This window comes from Sphaerodactylus townsendi, linkage group LG09 (genome assembly GCF_021028975.2).
Source record: "Sphaerodactylus townsendi isolate TG3544 linkage group LG09, MPM_Stown_v2.3, whole genome shotgun sequence".
NCBI classification, from domain to species: Eukaryota; Metazoa; Chordata; class Lepidosauria; order Squamata; family Sphaerodactylidae; genus Sphaerodactylus; species Sphaerodactylus townsendi.
Window position 1 is genome coordinate 22,998,981 of NC_059433.1, and position 16,427 is coordinate 23,015,407.

The 16,427-nt window shown below is 43.2% G+C and overlaps 3 protein-coding genes across 3 annotated transcripts in view; 1 reads left to right on the forward strand and 2 right to left on the reverse strand.

Annotated features, from left to right (window-relative positions):
• Positions 1-4,549, reverse strand: part of LOC125439340 (serine/threonine-protein kinase RIO1-like) — a 30,323-nt gene extending 25,774 nt beyond the window's left edge. Inside the window, exon 1 of the mRNA XM_048508402.1 lies at positions 4,477-4,549. Coding sequence (XP_048364359.1) covers positions 4,477-4,520 — 44 coding nt within the window. The 5' untranslated portion in view covers positions 4,521-4,549. The remainder of the gene's footprint in view (positions 1-4,476) is intronic.
• A 1,959-nt stretch (positions 4,550-6,508) lies between these two features.
• LOC125439415 (serine/threonine-protein kinase RIO1-like) lies at positions 6,509-10,775 on the reverse strand. The gene is made up of 3 exons (XM_048508521.1): positions 10,669-10,775; positions 9,258-9,450; positions 6,509-6,622 (listed from the first exon to the last, which is right to left on the reverse strand). The coding sequence occupies exons 1-3, from the start codon at positions 10,737-10,739 to the stop codon at positions 6,509-6,511; spliced, it is 378 nt and encodes a 125-aa protein (XP_048364478.1). The 5' UTR covers positions 10,740-10,775.
• A 2,010-nt stretch (positions 10,776-12,785) lies between these two features.
• Positions 12,786-16,427, forward strand: part of CAGE1 (cancer antigen 1) — a 32,348-nt gene continuing 28,706 nt past the window's right edge. The window contains exons 1-2 of the mRNA XM_048508072.1: positions 12,786-12,909; positions 15,561-15,716. Coding sequence (XP_048364029.1) covers positions 15,612-15,716 — 105 coding nt within the window. The 5' untranslated portion in view covers positions 12,786-12,909; positions 15,561-15,611. The remainder of the gene's footprint in view (positions 12,910-15,560; positions 15,717-16,427) is intronic.

Consider the following 16,427-nt stretch of genomic DNA (forward strand, 5'->3'; position numbering starts at 1 on the left):
GTGACAGGACAGTGCAATTCCCATGGGGATGCAGACAGAGAAGGAGGGTTTTTTAAATCAACCACATGGAGTGAAACACAGCAAGTAGAGTAAGTATTAAAAGGTCTAAAGGCTAAGGGGCAAACACATAAATCCCCAGGTTGGGACAGGGCAGGAGTGCACAGTGCCTGCTAATAAATTAGAAACATTCGATACAAAGACTCTGGGGCTGGGTACAGGAGGACATTATAGTGAAATCACCACAGAGACATGAGGAGCCAGTGGGATGCTGTTATCCCAGGTTACAGGCCTCTGGGAAGGATGGACAGAAATGGGAGATTGGGGTGTACCCTCTACATCAAAGAGGCAGTGCACCAAAGTAGACAATGCAGGAGGCTGATTCCCTACAGAAGCACTGTGGGATGTATCAAAAATACCAGGGTGAAGCGGTTTAACATTAGGAATATATTATAAGTCCCCCTGACCAGCATACAAGAGGTTAGATGGAAAAGAGAACAGAGGCCAACTTCAAGCAAAATGTAAGTGAGTAATGAAGCGATTTAATGTCTATAAACTGGAAGAAATGCATGTTCAGGTCATGGTAAGGAGAGGAGCATTCCTGGATATGCTGAAAATGACTGTGGCTTAGGAAGATGGTTTGTGCAGAACCAGCCAGGGAGGTGATCCTGGATGTTCTATGTGGACCCAGGACACAGATGTGAAGTCAAAATTTGTTGAGCCGATAGAGGGAACAGCGACCACAATATATTGTCCAGATTCAGTATCTCTGCATCAGAACAAGTGACAGCTTCCCCAATAGGTGTTCAGAAGGAAATTTCTCAAGATAGGGGGATAGTGCAGGAAAATCTGAGAGAGTCCAAAAAAAAAATGTCCAAAGATGGCAGGTTGCCCCAAAACACAGTCACAAAACAAACTGGAATGCATTCCCTTGGGTTCGAGGAAGAACTGGCCAGTCCAAAAAAACCACCATAGTTAGCAAGGGGACGTTGAGAAATTCTGAGGAAAAAAAGATGTCTTTTAGAAAATGGAAGTCAAGCTTAACTGGTACAAAGCCTAGAGAGAGAGGCTAGTGGTGGCAAAAGAAATAGGTTAACATAAGGGAGGCAAGGATTATGAGGACACATGGCTGTGGGCATCCAGGCAGCAACAAACCAGTTCTTCAGTATCAGCGAGAGCTGGCAAAGGAGGCGTGTGGGCCGTGAGGTGAGATTTTCCAAGATGACAGGAGGTGCAGAAAAAGCTGGTGATTCATCATCTTCTTTTCCAGGGAGGAGTAAGGAAAATTCCTGCACCTGGAACAAGCCCTTCAGGAGGAAGGCCAGAATCCAGGGAACCAACAGGGTAGTATTGGAGACAGGAAGAGTTCTGTCGTGGCTAGTATTTTTGATACTATTTGGTGCATTCACCAGGTTCTTGAGAATAGCTTGTAAGTGAGAATCTTCTAAGCATGCAACTTGTGTAGAGATGGAGACTCCATCCCGAGACTGGAGAGATGGCCAATGTCACTGATCTTTAAAGAGGATAGGGATACACAGGGCCAGTCAGGTTTGAGCATCTGTTCCCTGGTGAGTAGTGAGATCTAAGTGAGTAAGGATAGAGTATTAGGCATGAAAAGCAAGGAATTCTCACTGAAAGGGGGGTCAGCATGTAAAAAAAGCTGAGAGAACAAAATCCTATGCCTGACACCACTATAGAGTTCTTTGAAGAGGATCATAAAATAGACTGCATGTGGACAGAAGTGGTGGACCCCATTAATCTACTTGGATTTCCAAAAGGCTTTGACAAGTTCCTCACCAGAGACTATTGAAAACTCAGCAATGAAGGAATAAGAGTCTTATATGGATTAAAAACTGGTTGAGAAACAGGAAAAACAAGGGCAGGGTGCAAATTACCACAATGGAGAGATGGGAATTGAACAAGGATCCATTGTTGGGGACCAGTGCTCTGCCTATTCATAAATGACCTGGAAGTAGGAGTGCAGTGTGATGGTAGAAGTTTGCAGATGATACAATTATGTAAAGATTGGGTGAGAACCACAAAAGGTGCAGAGAACAAGGACCTTGATAAATTAGGTGAGTGGGCTAGAGGCTGTAAATACTGGTTCCAATGTAGCAAAATGCAAAGTGATGCACATAGGGGCTGAAATCAGAACTTCACATACATGCTACAGAGTTGGGCATGGGAGTGCAGACCAGGAGAGAAGTTTGTAGGTTGATAGTTCATGGGAATGTAAGCTCATGCAGCTCAAGATAGCTCTGCTGGGATGGTGAGAGAATTGAGAATACAAAACTGCAGGAATTGTAACACCATGCAAAGCTGTGAATGCGACACATAGAATTACGTAATTCAATTCTAATTAAGCCACATCTCAAAAAGTCATTAGAAGAGATAGAAAAAAGTGCAGGAAGGCTGGCCAGGGATGATTGAGGACTGCAGCACCTTCCCTTATGAGGAAAGGCTGCATGATTTAGAATCTTGGTTTAGGAGAGGAGGCGATGGGGGGGATATGATTGGGGGGTCTATAAGGAAATTGCTTCATGGGGTAGAAAATGACAGCAGAGGTGCTTTCTCTCTTTCTCCTAATACACTGAACTCAGGGGCATTCATTGAAAATGCTGGGGGGGAAAGAGTAGAACTAATAAAAGAGAAGCACTGTTACTTAGTGTGATTGGTGTTTGGAATATGCTACTGGGGAGGGTGGTGGCCACATAACCTGGATAGCTTTAAAAGGGAGCTTGGACAATTTATGGAGGAGAATGGGTTGCTGTCTTGACCTCTTTGATCTGAGATTACCAAATGCCATGTAGTCCAGGTGCTGGAGCAACAGCCACAGAGCCATTGCTTTCACATCCATAGACTTAAAGGAGCACCTGAAATTTGGAGCCACTGCAGTAGCAGAGGGCTGGACTGATGAACCTCTGGTGGTCAACAAGAGGCTTTGTTCTTATAATTGTTCTGTGTTTCCTTCTAAAAAAAAAGATTTGGCAGGTTTGGTTTCAACAGGCTGTGGCGGCTACATGCCTAAGCCAATCTGAAATGTCTCAGAGTAGATTACTGCATGGCCGTTCTAAAAAGATGATTGTGAAGACTGCCATCTGGCGTACAACAGAATGCTGTAACCAGAACAATGACTGGAATTGGTTACAGCAGTGATGAGCCTGGGAACCTTTGGGTGCTCGAGTGGCAACCCAGCCTTGGCAGCAGCCTTACTAAAAGCCCATTTACCCTTATCGCAAAGACACCAACAAGGCAATTAGAACCAACCTGGGCCACTTTGGGGTTTTAGTTTAGAAAGAAAAACAGTTGAAACAGAGTCGCATGCGTTACTAGGGAGTAAGCTTGGTGGTAGTGGGTGGCACTGGCATTGAAGCAGGTGCAGCTCCTTCCAACAGGTGAATCCCACAACCCTAGGAGGGTTTAATACTCATGAAACAAACCCACATTACCAACAAACCAAGCTTGCACCCAGGTAAAGGATCATGCTTTAGTTTTTCAGAGATGAAAATCAGTGGGGTTTAACAAGCGCTATAACAGAGTTACCTACACTGCTTACCCCCCAAAACTAGGTGCTTAGGGTTTAAGCTGCTAATAATCAGAGGCCAGTGAACTGACCAAGCTAGATGTGTGTGTGTGTGGGGGGTGGGAGTAGGGATGCAGTGGGGTGGTGAGGACTCCTATTTTACACATGCCTCCCTTGAGGGAGGACTCCCTTGATTACCAACCTCACAGCACCTGTATGCCATAGAGTTCACCTCACCACTAGGGTGCCACTGGGATCAATATCACTTAACTTCGTTTTATCTACAGTGGCTTCCAATACAAAGTACTATAAAATGAAACTCTGTTCACTGTGGTAGATGGGGAAAGTTTGGAAACTCACATAAAATGTCAAGGACTCATCTGGAAACTGACTACTAGTTTTTAAAACCTAATCATCGAGAAGCAAAGTCTTTGGCCTTTCCTTAAATACATCAAACATCATACAAACATCCCAATTATTTAAAAGAATAAAATAATTGGATTTAATATGTTTAAGAAGAAGAGTTTGGATTTATATCCCCATTTTCTCTTCTGTAGGAAACTCAAAGGGGTTTACAATTTCCTTTTTTCCTTTCAATCCACAACAAACACACAATGGTGAGAATTAGTTGGGAGACTGAGAAACTCAGAAGAAATGTGAGTAGCTGGTTTCAGCTGGCTGTGGTGTTGGAGTGCACAGACACAATCTAGATTCCCCCAGATGATCAAGCCTCCACAAATTCAAGCGGCAGAGCTGGAAATTAAATTCAGTTTCCTCCAGATCAAAAAATGCTGCAAGTTACATAACCACTATGCCACTTCTACTCCATAAAAGAATGTATTCAGATTTCAAGAATGTATTCAGATTTCAAAAGGAACACTGTAAACTCGGAAGAGGGCTGATGGGTTCTCATAGAGGTCTTTAGAAAAGCTTAATAAGAAACATTACGTCACTACATTTCTGCCTCTCTTTGCCTTGATTTCTCTGTAACTTTGTTCATGACAGAATCTGCAAAACGTAACTCGTCTAAAGAAAAAAAATGCAAAAGGAACAGATACTCAAGATGTCCTCCCCAAGCACATGTCCCACATGTCCCACCAGTTTCAGCAATGCAGTCTGAAAACACACAAACCATTCTTTAATAGATGCAGTCCAAGGGGAAAAAAAATCTGTAAAATAAGATCAGTTGACCAAATATAAGCAAACTGGTGAACAGAGCTCTGACTGACGAAAGATCAGGCCGGAATAAACTGTATTATCTCTCAACTTGACACTGGAGCTCTCGTTTTATTTTGCTGATACAGACTAATAGGGGCTACCAATCTGGAATGATATAAGTTTATATTGTATCCAAATGCTTTAGAATCAGTGAATGAATTTCTTCTGATGTCTAGAGGGGTACGGCCTATAGGGACATGGGGTCACCCATGTCCCCAGCGCATGCCTTTTGGTCACGTGGAGGACAATCAGGACTCATTAGGCAGGAGACACTCAACCCACTTGAGTGTTGCCTCTACAGATAAAGAGGAGGAATGCAGTGGCTGTGTTTTGAACTATATGAAAAATGTAAAGGGAAAATTTTGGGACATATATATAAATACATGGTTGATGACAAAGACTTTATGATAAGAACATTGAATCAAAATGCGAGAAGGAAGGTTTTCAGAACACTGGGAAAACTGAAGAAATTTAATAGACAGCGTTGGAAAAAATATAAAAAGATTAAGAGAAATATATGGAGTTGGAAAGAAAAGTTATATTGAAATGGTATAGAACACCAAAACAACTAGCATATAGTTTTAATGTTCTTACGCCATCTGCACTTTAAATGGTTCAGGAATTTGAATTGGTACATTTTAATTTAATAACTTAATATTTAATATTTAATATTTTTATCTATCCGCTTGTTTGTATAAATGTATTTTAAACTCTGAGCCCCTTTGAGGGAGAGGGCGGTATATGAATGGAACAAATAAAATAAATCAATAGAAATAAATATGTGATTAAAAGGGACTCAGTCCTAATTGCTGACCTCTTGGGTGACCAGGAGGGCATATTATAAATTCATATGTGGACGGAATGTAGAGAAGTGAAAGTATTTTTGGGCAACTCAATGTTATATATCGAGAAACTGAACAGAGAGTTAATACTTGGATTAAATAATGATTTAATGTTCATGTGGGTGTAATGGAGGATAGAAGGGTACATAAAAATATAGCTATATGTATAAAATAATGATCAAAGCAGCACATGCAACAATAGCTTTAGGCTGGAAAGAAAAGAAAAAATGGACAATCCAGGGAACAAGTGACACTGGACATTTTCGATATAATAACAAAAAAAATAGCTTCTTAGCAAAGATAAAATGAAGAAATTTTGAAGATATGGACAATATATGCGGACTGGATGAAAGAAGCTGGAGTCCAATGAGGGAGATATGGGAGGAAGAGATTAGAAAGAGTGACATTAGTGCTGCTTGATAAAATTATGAAGAAAATCCCCAAGGGGAAAAAGTGGAACCGTATTGTTTGGCTTAGTGAAGAAGAGTATTAATATAAAATGGAACAGTCAATTGATACAATTAAAAATTTAAAAAATAAATAAAAAGGCATGCGCCCCAGCCAAATGCCACCAAGCCCTGCCCCCTTTGGCTCCCTGCAGGCTGGCCGAAGAGCTGACCTACCCAGGGGAGAGGCAGAAGAGAGATCGTGAGTGGATGACTGCCAGCACCAGCTTGGAGTCGCCCCGCCACACCGCCAAGCCCCTCCCCCCAGCCTCCATACAGGCCGGCTTTTGCCCTTCCCAGGCCCTGCCAACCTGCATGGAGACTGGGGGATGGGGCTCGGCCTGCATGGAGCACGGGGTGGGGGTGTGTGAGGGCACCTGGAGAAGGGGTTGTCTCTGGCCACCATTTTCCCCCCAATAAGCCTCTGCTGACATTATAGATATTTTCCTTGTGAAAGCTAGGCGGCAAGACTTGACTAGCTATTATTCTCCTTCTAACTTCTTCCATACGAGTTCGAGGCAAGAAGGGAGACCTTTGATCACTTCAAAATACCTACAGGAACTGTAAGCCAAATCCCTAGTGTAGATGTGACCATGCTGAACAGCACAATAAAAGTAACATGAAAACTTGTTTTGCATGGAGATGAACAAACTGAGAAGACACTCAGTTCAAAGATAATTGATACTGCCATTCTGAAGCAAACATTTTTCAACACACACTCAGAAAGGAACTCAGTCGGTCTAGCTTTGACTACTCTATAATCATTTTTCAAAAACATGGAACACCACTATCTGAGCATGTGCTGTAATCCTCTAAGAACAATTCAACACACAAACCCAATTCTACGCTTTCAAACTGCATCAATTAAGCTGGTCCTGTTCAGTCAGCACTGTCACAAAAGAAGGCCGAAAAGATTCTACCCACCCTGAATTAATTTTAGTTACATAAATTTTTCTTTAGTTCACTGTCTGTAAATTGGGTTGTTTTGATGCATTGCAAGCTAGCTGCGTGCCTGTCTCTTTGCCACCAAGAAACAATTTTGCAGAGATATCATGGAGCTTCACACCAAAACCCGTTCGTGCCCATATTAGTGCTGGCATAACATCATGCTCTCTGTGTTTTAACCATAGTTAAGCAGTCTCAGCTATATGCTTCCAGTTCCGCATTCTATTAATTCTCCGGTTCAAATTCCACTCACTCTAGTTCAGTGGTTCTCAACCTTCCTAATGCCGCGACCCCCCTTGCACAACCACCAGTTTCTCATGTTGTGAACATTCCCCCCAACCCTAACATTTATCTAGCCACGGATGGACAAATTACTGATACAGAAAGAGTCTTAAAGCGACCCTAATGAAGAATTAGATTCGCTCGATTCAAAGGGTCCCGACACACAGGTTGAGAACCACTGCTCTAGTTTTAAAACCAATAGTTTGCATTAACAATTTAAAGCTTTCATATACCTTATGTGTGCGTTAAGTGCTGTCAAGTCACTTCTGACTTGTGGCAATACTATGATGTAATGACCTCCACAATGTCCTAGCTTTGATTGTGGCGGCACAAGGCAGGAACCTAACTTCCCCTTTTATGGGAGTCAATTAATCTCTCATGTTGGGTGCCTCCCTGATGCCTTCAACCTTTCAGAGCATGGTGACTCACTGTGCTCATTATGTGAGAGTATGACAACCCCAGTTTGTAGGCTTTAAGCTTCCAGGGACGGAGTTCTGGAGTTGAGTTGATCTGTGAATACCACTGATTTTTTTTTGCTGCGGTCCACAGTGTTTATGAAATTCTCCCCCAATCACCGACTCCAAAGGAATCCACTTTTCTTCCTGTTGAAAACTTAACTTGTTGTCCAACTTTTACACCCCATACATGAAATAGGGGGGAATATTATGGCTTGTGAACAGTTAAATGTTGGTTGCCAGGGCCCTTATCCTTGCGCCCAAGACTCTTTTGTTTAGCTCCTCCTTCATTGCTGCCACCCACCGAAGTGTTACATGCCTGGGCGACCTTCAATCATGGTTCAGTAAGTGGGGAGAATTTGCACAAGGGCACAGAAAGAATGGCCACTCCAGATCCCTCAGTCACACTCTGGAAGCATTGCTACCTTTTCTACTTCAAAGAAGCAACACGGCATGCAATCAGTAACTGCGAATGGTAGACAGAACAGAAGATAGTAACTAAGAGAAGTGGCAAAAATTAGGTGGTACTTCTAATTTTTAGAGGACACCACATAAATATTTGTTAAAATAAATATAAACTGTCGTTACGAAATGTATTGTTGAAGGCTTTCACAGCCGGATTCAACTGGTGGTTGTCGGTTTTCCAGGCTGTGTGGCTGTGGTCTGGTAGATCTTGTTCTACAGATGCAGACAAAACGTTAAGAACAAGATCTACCAGACAGTGGCAAAGCCACCAGGGGACGGGGGAGTGCGCAACGCAACGGGTGCACCGATTCTGGTCACGTGGGGGGTGGAAAAATCCCCCCGCCTCCCCTTCCGTGGCGCCCCCCGTCCCTCACGGAGCACCCCCCACACAGCGCACCCCCTTACTTACTTTTAGGAATGGAACAGCTCAGAGAAGAAGCCTGCCTGCGTTGCCTGGGCCTGGTGGGAACTACACTTCCCAGGGGCTCCTGGGAAATGTAGTTCCCACCAGGCCCAGGCAACTGTTCATGTGCAGGCTTCTTCAGTCTGCCTCCTTCCCTACAAAGCATGGAAAAGAATTGCCGATGGGGGGGGGGCTGCCGCAGGGGGGGCCGAGGGGGCGCAGCACAAAAACCAGCGTGTGCACCGGGGGCACTCTGACCTAGCCTCTGCTACCAGACCAAAGCCTGGAAAACCCACAACAACCTATCGCAGTGGTGGCGAACCTTTGGCACTCCAGATGTTATGGACTACAAGTCCCATCAGCCCCTGCCAATTGGCCATGATGGCAGGGGCTGATGGGAATTGTAGTCCATAACATCTGGAGTGCCAAAGGTTTGCCACCACGGACCTATCGCTATGAAAGCTTGCACCATAGCAAAGCAGTTAAGTTGTCACAGCACTTTCCTGCTATTACAGAAAAAAACTGGATTCTTTATTCAATTATGGGCTCTCCTGATATACAACAGATGTCTCCTGACAAAGTATTTTTAAGGCTCAAACCCAGATACCGACTGGTTAAGATAGGATTTAAATGAATGATAAAAAACTAAGACCTATAGCACCAATTCTTTCCACATCGTACCTGTGTGTTTCTTCCTCCAGAAACGAGATTTCGCTTTGTAACTTTCCCAACAGAATCATCCCAGTCCCAGTCATCTTCATTGTCTTCACCACTGTCGTCAAATTCATCCACATCAGCTTCCGGGTACAAATGTGATGGCTGCATTTGAATGATTCTTTTCTCTTGCTGAATGACTTCAATTTGTTCCTGCTCACTGTTTATTTTGTAAGAAAAAGAGTTGGTTTTATATCCTTTTCTCTACCAAAAAAGTCTCAAAGCAGATTACAATTGCCTTAAATTACCATTCACACACACACACACACACACACACACCACAAGCACCTTGAGAGGTAAATGGGGCTGAGAGAGTTCTGAGAGGACAGAAAGACAGCCCAAGGTCACCCCAGCTGACTTCAAGTGGAAGAGTGTGGAATCAAACTCACTTCTCCAGATTAGAGTTCATTGCTTTTAATCACTATCCATATAATAAAGACTTCATTAGCTATCAAACAACAATTATCTTGCAAGTCAGCAACAAACCCCATTTAGCTCTCTCCATACTTTGTGCTTCATTGAAAATGTAGGATCAAATAATTGACGCTGTTCCATTCCAGGGGTCCGCAACCTTTTTGAATTTGTGGGCATCTTCGGAATATTGATGAAGGGTCGTCGATGCAACCATAAAACAACTACCATGAGAAGTGGAACCAACCACAAAATGTCAGAGTGAGGTTCCATAATTCTAATAGTGACTCTTCAACATCTGCTTAACAGGATGCTTTTTCAAATGAACACATTGTTTAAAATCCTTCTGCTGGGGTGGAAGCAGCTGCCAAAGCAAGTTTTCAAACACCTGCAAAGCCAACCAGAACTTCAATGGCCAGTCAAAGTCCTGTTAGGCAAAAGCCTCATCAAGCCACACCCATGTTCCAAAAACACTTTGTGGGCACAAGGAAAAGGAACACCCCGTTTCTGTTCTACGTGACTTGAGACAAGTTTATTTATAATACTTTTTAATTAATCTATTTAGTGGGCCAGAGGTTCTCTCCTCTTCCCATAAAAAGATGAAAGAAATTGAGAAGGAATTAAGGAGGTTTAATTACCAGGCAGTCGAGTCTGTTGACAGGTACAAGCATTTTAATAAATAAGCCTATTCATAAATGAACGTGATACAATTGATAGAAGCTTTTGGCGAGACCAGATCAATCCATGACATTCTTAGAACAAGGGAGGGAACTGAGACAAAGATGTTGCTTTCTTATGTTAACAGTGCAGTACAATTCACTAATTCTCTCCACTTTCTAAAAAGCCTACTGAGAAAGTTAATTAAAGTTCACAAAATATGGAAAGTGGGCAGCGTGCTAATGGAGAAAGAGCACTGCTTTGTGTTTAGATATTGTCAAAATCATCTTAATGGCACGTTTTGTTTTACCTGTCAGACAACTCAGCATCATCAAATTGCCCTGGAACTACCCGGCTCATGATTTTCTCCCTGAAATTCATTATTGCTGGTAGGTGGTCTCCAGTGCACACAATCTGTGCTGTTTTCTCTGTTTCCTATAAGACATATTTATAGGCAGAATAATAAGGTAGCATATTATGCATTGTGGTTTCTATCAACACATTGTGCGGAAAAAAATATAACTGTACTTTGTTATATAAATTATGTCTGTCACAATATGCATTAACAGTGCTTTCTAGTACCATGTCAATGAAAGTTATGTTGTGCACTTATATGAAGTGATCATGGACAATTGTGCAATACAATAAGACACACAAGAGAAAAACTGAAAACTGCCTTGCTGCAATTAGCACACCTTGGAGCATGTAATGTATTCCATTTGATCAAAAGACAGACAACCATATCATTTATTAATCATCCACCTTATCACAATTTTGGTAGCTATCAGTATGCCGAAGTGGTGGGTTTTATTTCAGTCCTGAGATCCTGCAGCAAAGGACAGAAACTATTACAAAGTAACAAAAAGTACAAAATTGCAGCCTTGTGCATGTGCTGCCAGAGTTGTTAATAACACTACAAGCGCAACTACATCAGAATGGCTACGAGGAATTGGCAGTGGCAAAGAACCCACCATTCAAATGTCTCCTCAGGCAAGCCACCTTTTCCCATCCAAAATGTGTGGGAAACAATATTTGCCTACTTTACGACATTGCTGTAGCAATGACCGAAAATATACACAAAGCCCGATAAGCTTCAGTATCAATCAATAAACATTATCACTACTAACAAACAGGGGCAGGTTATTTACAGCTGCCCCATGAACTGCACTCGATTCATATCCTCATTCAGCCATAAAGCTCGCTGGGTAAGCTTGGGGCAGTCTACCTCAAAGGGTTGTGAAGAGGACATAAAACAGGCAAAGGAAAACCCACGTAAACTGACATGAACTTCTTGGAGAAGTCTTGGAGAAAGGATAAAAATGCAATGGTCCCAAATATCTTCTAGAGCAGCGGTTATCATCCTTTAATTTATATACTAGTGTCTCTCTGCCACCCAGTTAACATGAGGATATGTTCTGTGCGTTTCAGACACTGCCCAAGGATATATGTCTCTTGGCTGCCCAAATTTTTCCCAGCAAGATTTATTTATTTATTTTACCTACCGACGGCAAACACGTAGGAGCCCCCCCTCCTAATTGAGCGACGCGCTCAAGCTCCTGAGACACGAGGGGCAAAGCAAACACCTTCCGGCACACACAAAATTACGTCATACGGCTCCCGGGAAGGGTCAGAGTGAGTCGTCCGCGAACACGCTTTCTCCAGGCGGACTCGCGATGGAAATGGCTGGGGAGAGCGTTGCGTGGCAACTCGAGGACGCGCTTCGTGGGCGTGCATTGAGGGCATGGGGGAGACGACGAAAGCCTGCCAAAGTGGACAAATGTTTCTTGCCTTGCTTGCAAATGCGCATGTCTTTGCGTGCCTAAAACTTGCAGCTCTTTAGTCTTGCTTATATTTACTTTTTAAAAATAAAATGCAGACCATACGCCATATAGTGAGCCGACCGTTTATCCCTTTAAAATACTGTCCCATGTCTTCTGTCTCCGAAGTCTGCCCCAGTTCTATTAACTAATCCTTTTAACTGGAGATGCTGGTTAATAAACCTGGAAGCGCCTTGGATGCAAAAGCTTGTTCAGCACCAACTCTTGAGTTCTGGCCCTTTCGCTGCTTGGATCTTACTGGATTCAAGGTGAACTGATTTACGTGGCTGCTTCTGGGTTCTTCAAAGTCAGTATGCACTGGATTGCCTAAAGACAGCTGTCCTCACTTGGAGTACGTCTGACTTCCGAGGAACAGGCACTGGATTGAATTGGAGGAAGTGGAGTTTGCAGGGTGAAAAAGAAGAACTTTCATTCTCCAAAAACAGCATGTCTCTGAGCTGCCTCTCAATGCCTTAACAGCGCGATCCTCCAGAGAGTTACTCCAGTCTAAGCCTATGGAAACGAATGGGCTTAGGCGGGAGTAACTCTCTTTAGAATTGCACTGTCAGAGTCTTTGTGACGTCAAAGAGGTGACGTCACAAAGGTACTGGCCGGTTGCAGATTGACCGTTAAGGAGTTCTCATCGGTTGCTTTAGACTGGAAATTGTTGCGGGGAAAGAAGCGGCTGACTCCTGGCGGGAAACCTGGGAGTCTCTCAATGGATCCAGGAGGCTGTGAGCATTTTAGGCATTTTAAAAAGTCGAAATAAAAACGCTGAATAAGGAGAGGAAAATTATGGAAAGGCTTCAGTTTGTCCTCGTTAATAAATCCCCCCATCCCAATAATTCCTATTTGCTGATGGTCCTTTGGAAAAGGGTACATTTGGAAAAGAGTTTGAACAGATGTGTCTCTAGACAATAATCCCAAGATCCCTTTAGAGACAGACAGGATAGGATATTTAACTACAGTGGCTGCTATTATTTGGCAGTTTTATTGATCTTCAGATGATAAACACAATGTATGTTGAAGGAGAGAATTGATAGGGTGAGGGAGATTACAATTGACCTAGACTTCCCTTGCTTTTAGTTTAATTTTTTTAAATCCTCTGATAGATAATTACCAAGTTCAAGCAAGTGTTATAAGTCTCTGTTTCATCTTCCTTGGTCAGTATCCTCATGTGATTAAATGCTTCAGTTGCCTATTTCCATGCATTATGCCTCTATTAAAAGGATGGAACAGGACTTTTTCCGCCAGATTAGATAAAAAAAATGGAAGGGAACCAATTCTGCAGGGCCTGTAAGACAGAGATGTTCCATCGGGCTTTTGGTTGAGGTCACCCGCTGTCCCCATTCCATCTGGACGACCTCCCAACCATCCACCAACTGTCTCCAATCCACCCATCTAGTAGCTGGCATTTCAATCTGAGCATTCTTCCCCTCCTTGTTTTGTTTTAACATCATCTAGTCTCAGCAATTTCTCCCATCGCTGTGATGACAACAGTATAGGATTGCTGAAAGGTGGGAGAGGTTGATCACAGACTAAATGAGATTGTTATATCGTTGCCATCTGTTGGATATATGTTAGATGTTTAGATTTTTAGGATTTTAGTTTTACTTGAGAGCTATATTTTTACATGAGAGCCAGCGTGATGTAGTGGTTAAGAGCAGGTGGGTTCTAATCTGGAGAACCAGGTTTGATTTCCCACTCCTCAACCTGAATGGCAGAGGCTTATCTGATGAACCCAGGGGCGGAGTAAGGGGGAACTGCGCCCAGGACACGTGCGTGCCCTGTGCCCCTGCTGCGGTGCCGCCCACCCCGGAATGCCCCCCTCCCAGTGACCTTGGGCTAGTCACTGTTCTTTGGAACTCTCTCAGCCCCACCTACCTGACAAGGTGTCTGTTGTGGGGAGAAGAAGGGAAAAGAGCTTGTAAACCACCTTGGGTCTCCTTACAGGAGAGAAAGGAGGGATATAAATCCAAACTCTTCTTATATTTTTGTGATCCACCCCAAGCCCAATCATGATCAGAAAGGGGCGAGGTACCAATTGTGAATTTTTCCTTCTTTTCAGCATCCTTTTAATATAAATTGTTACCAAAAAAGCCATTTTGGGTTTTAGATTATAGGTTTTACATTGAAATGTATTAGATGGTTTTATTGGTTGTTGTGTATTGTGCTGTAACGATGTTGTTTGCTGCCCTGAGCTTGGGCTGCTGAGGTAGGGTGGGGTATAAATCAGAAATAAAGTAAAATGGTTGCACAGCTAACCACAAAATGGCTGCTGTGAGGACTGATTGTTGGGAGGTTCTAAGACAATCATCCCCCTAGGATGGAAGTCTAATAGGTGTAGTGGTGGGTTTTCCAGGCTGTGTGGCCGTGGTCTAGTGGATCTTGTTCCTAACATTTCACCTGCATTGTCGAAGGCTTTCACGGCTGGAATCGCTGGGGTCCTCTGAAGATGCCAGCCACAGATGCAGCGAAACGTCAGGAGAGAATGCTGCTAGAACTCGGCCATACAGCCTGGAAACTACACAGCACCCCATTTCACCTGCATTTCACCTGCATTTCACCTGTGGCTGGCATCTTCAGAGGTGTATCACAGAGGGAAGTCTGTTACACAGTGTGTCCAGTGAGATTTATACCCCACTACTAGCTCCCATTGGAAACAGCAAGGATCGGGGCACCCCCTTTGGAAGTCCATAACTTTGGACCCCCTGAACCAAACCTCACCAAACCTGGGTAGTATCATCAGGGGAGTCTCCCAACAAATTCCTGAAATTTTGGTGCTGCTTGCCTAAAAACATCGCCCCCTGCAGGCCAAAAACCAAAATAACATTTTAAAAATACACACAAAAACACAAACGGGGAGGCGGCGCTTCAGACATGTAATGGGGGGGTTTGAACCCAAGAACCCTCCCTTACCTACGTCCTTGTGTAGAGGCCAAGACATTCCCCTGATGTTGCCTCCTGGTTTACTGCCTCTGAATGTGCAGGTCTGTACTGCAGTGACCCATACCCTTGTCTGATTAGCTTTCCCATGTATTGCCCCTCCCCTTATAAGAGCTCCTTGTGCACTAGACATTGCGTATTTCAACGATGGAACAGATGATACATCTTCTAATATCATGGTTCCAAGGTACCTGTATGTTTTCTTCCATGGGATAAATAGCCACTGTTGGAATACTGCCGTCTGGACAATGATGTGCAAGTGTGTGTTTGGGGTGGGGGTGGGGACCCCTTTTCCCACAACTGCTGTTCCAGTCTTTGAGCCTTTTAAAAAGATACATTATTATCACACCCATTTATTTAACCATTCTAATGTTTAGAGATTTTCTTGTATACAGCCGTTTAAAATAAAGACTCTCCAAATTTTGTCATTTCCCTTTAGAAGCCGGAACACTGGAGAAGGATCTTGGAGCTTTTGACTATAAAAAATATCATGAGTGAAGCAGACATTATTTCCATCAGCTGCGTTTCCCTGGAGCTGATCCATAAAGATTCACTCAATGCTGAAAGCTGCAGTACTGCTTTGGATACCTCTCAAGTGTGTACACTTTGAAATATTATTAGTTCTCTCCTGCGAGTTATGGGAGGGCAGTACTTTGGACTGTTAACCACATCTATTTGTTAAAATTTATTTAACACTCCATAGTAATCGCTCTATAAACATTTACCATTTCAATACGACTTCCTGCAGTAAATCAAACTAACAAAAGCTCTCCCACCAAACAAAAACTTTTTACAAACAGCAGCCACAAATACTGAAGGCAAAAACATCCAGTTCAACTGTACAGGCTCAGAACGACGACTATTTTCTACACAGAGTGACCAGTTTTAAATTTTATGGTAATTTGCTGCATCTGAGGGGGTAATCATACATTAACTTTTGCACCCGTCTTTTCTCAGGTCCACCACAAAATCTTCGGATCAGATTTCCTTCCAAGTTCTGTATTTGGAACTGAAATCCCAGATAAACTGCCCCAAACAAAATTAGAACCACAGTGCACAAGAAGAAGGGCCTGCCTTAACCCCTTCCTCACAGTTTTCCTTAAATAGCCCTGTGAGTTGTTTGTCCCTAAGAACATAAGAACAAGCCAGCTGGATCAGACCAGAGTTCATCTAGTCCAGCTCTCTGCTACTCGCAGTGGCCCACCAGGTGCCTTTGGGAGCTCACATGCAGGAGGTGAAAGCAATGGCCTTCTGCGGCTGTTGCTCCCAATCACCTGGTCTGTGAAGGCATTTGCAATCTCAGATC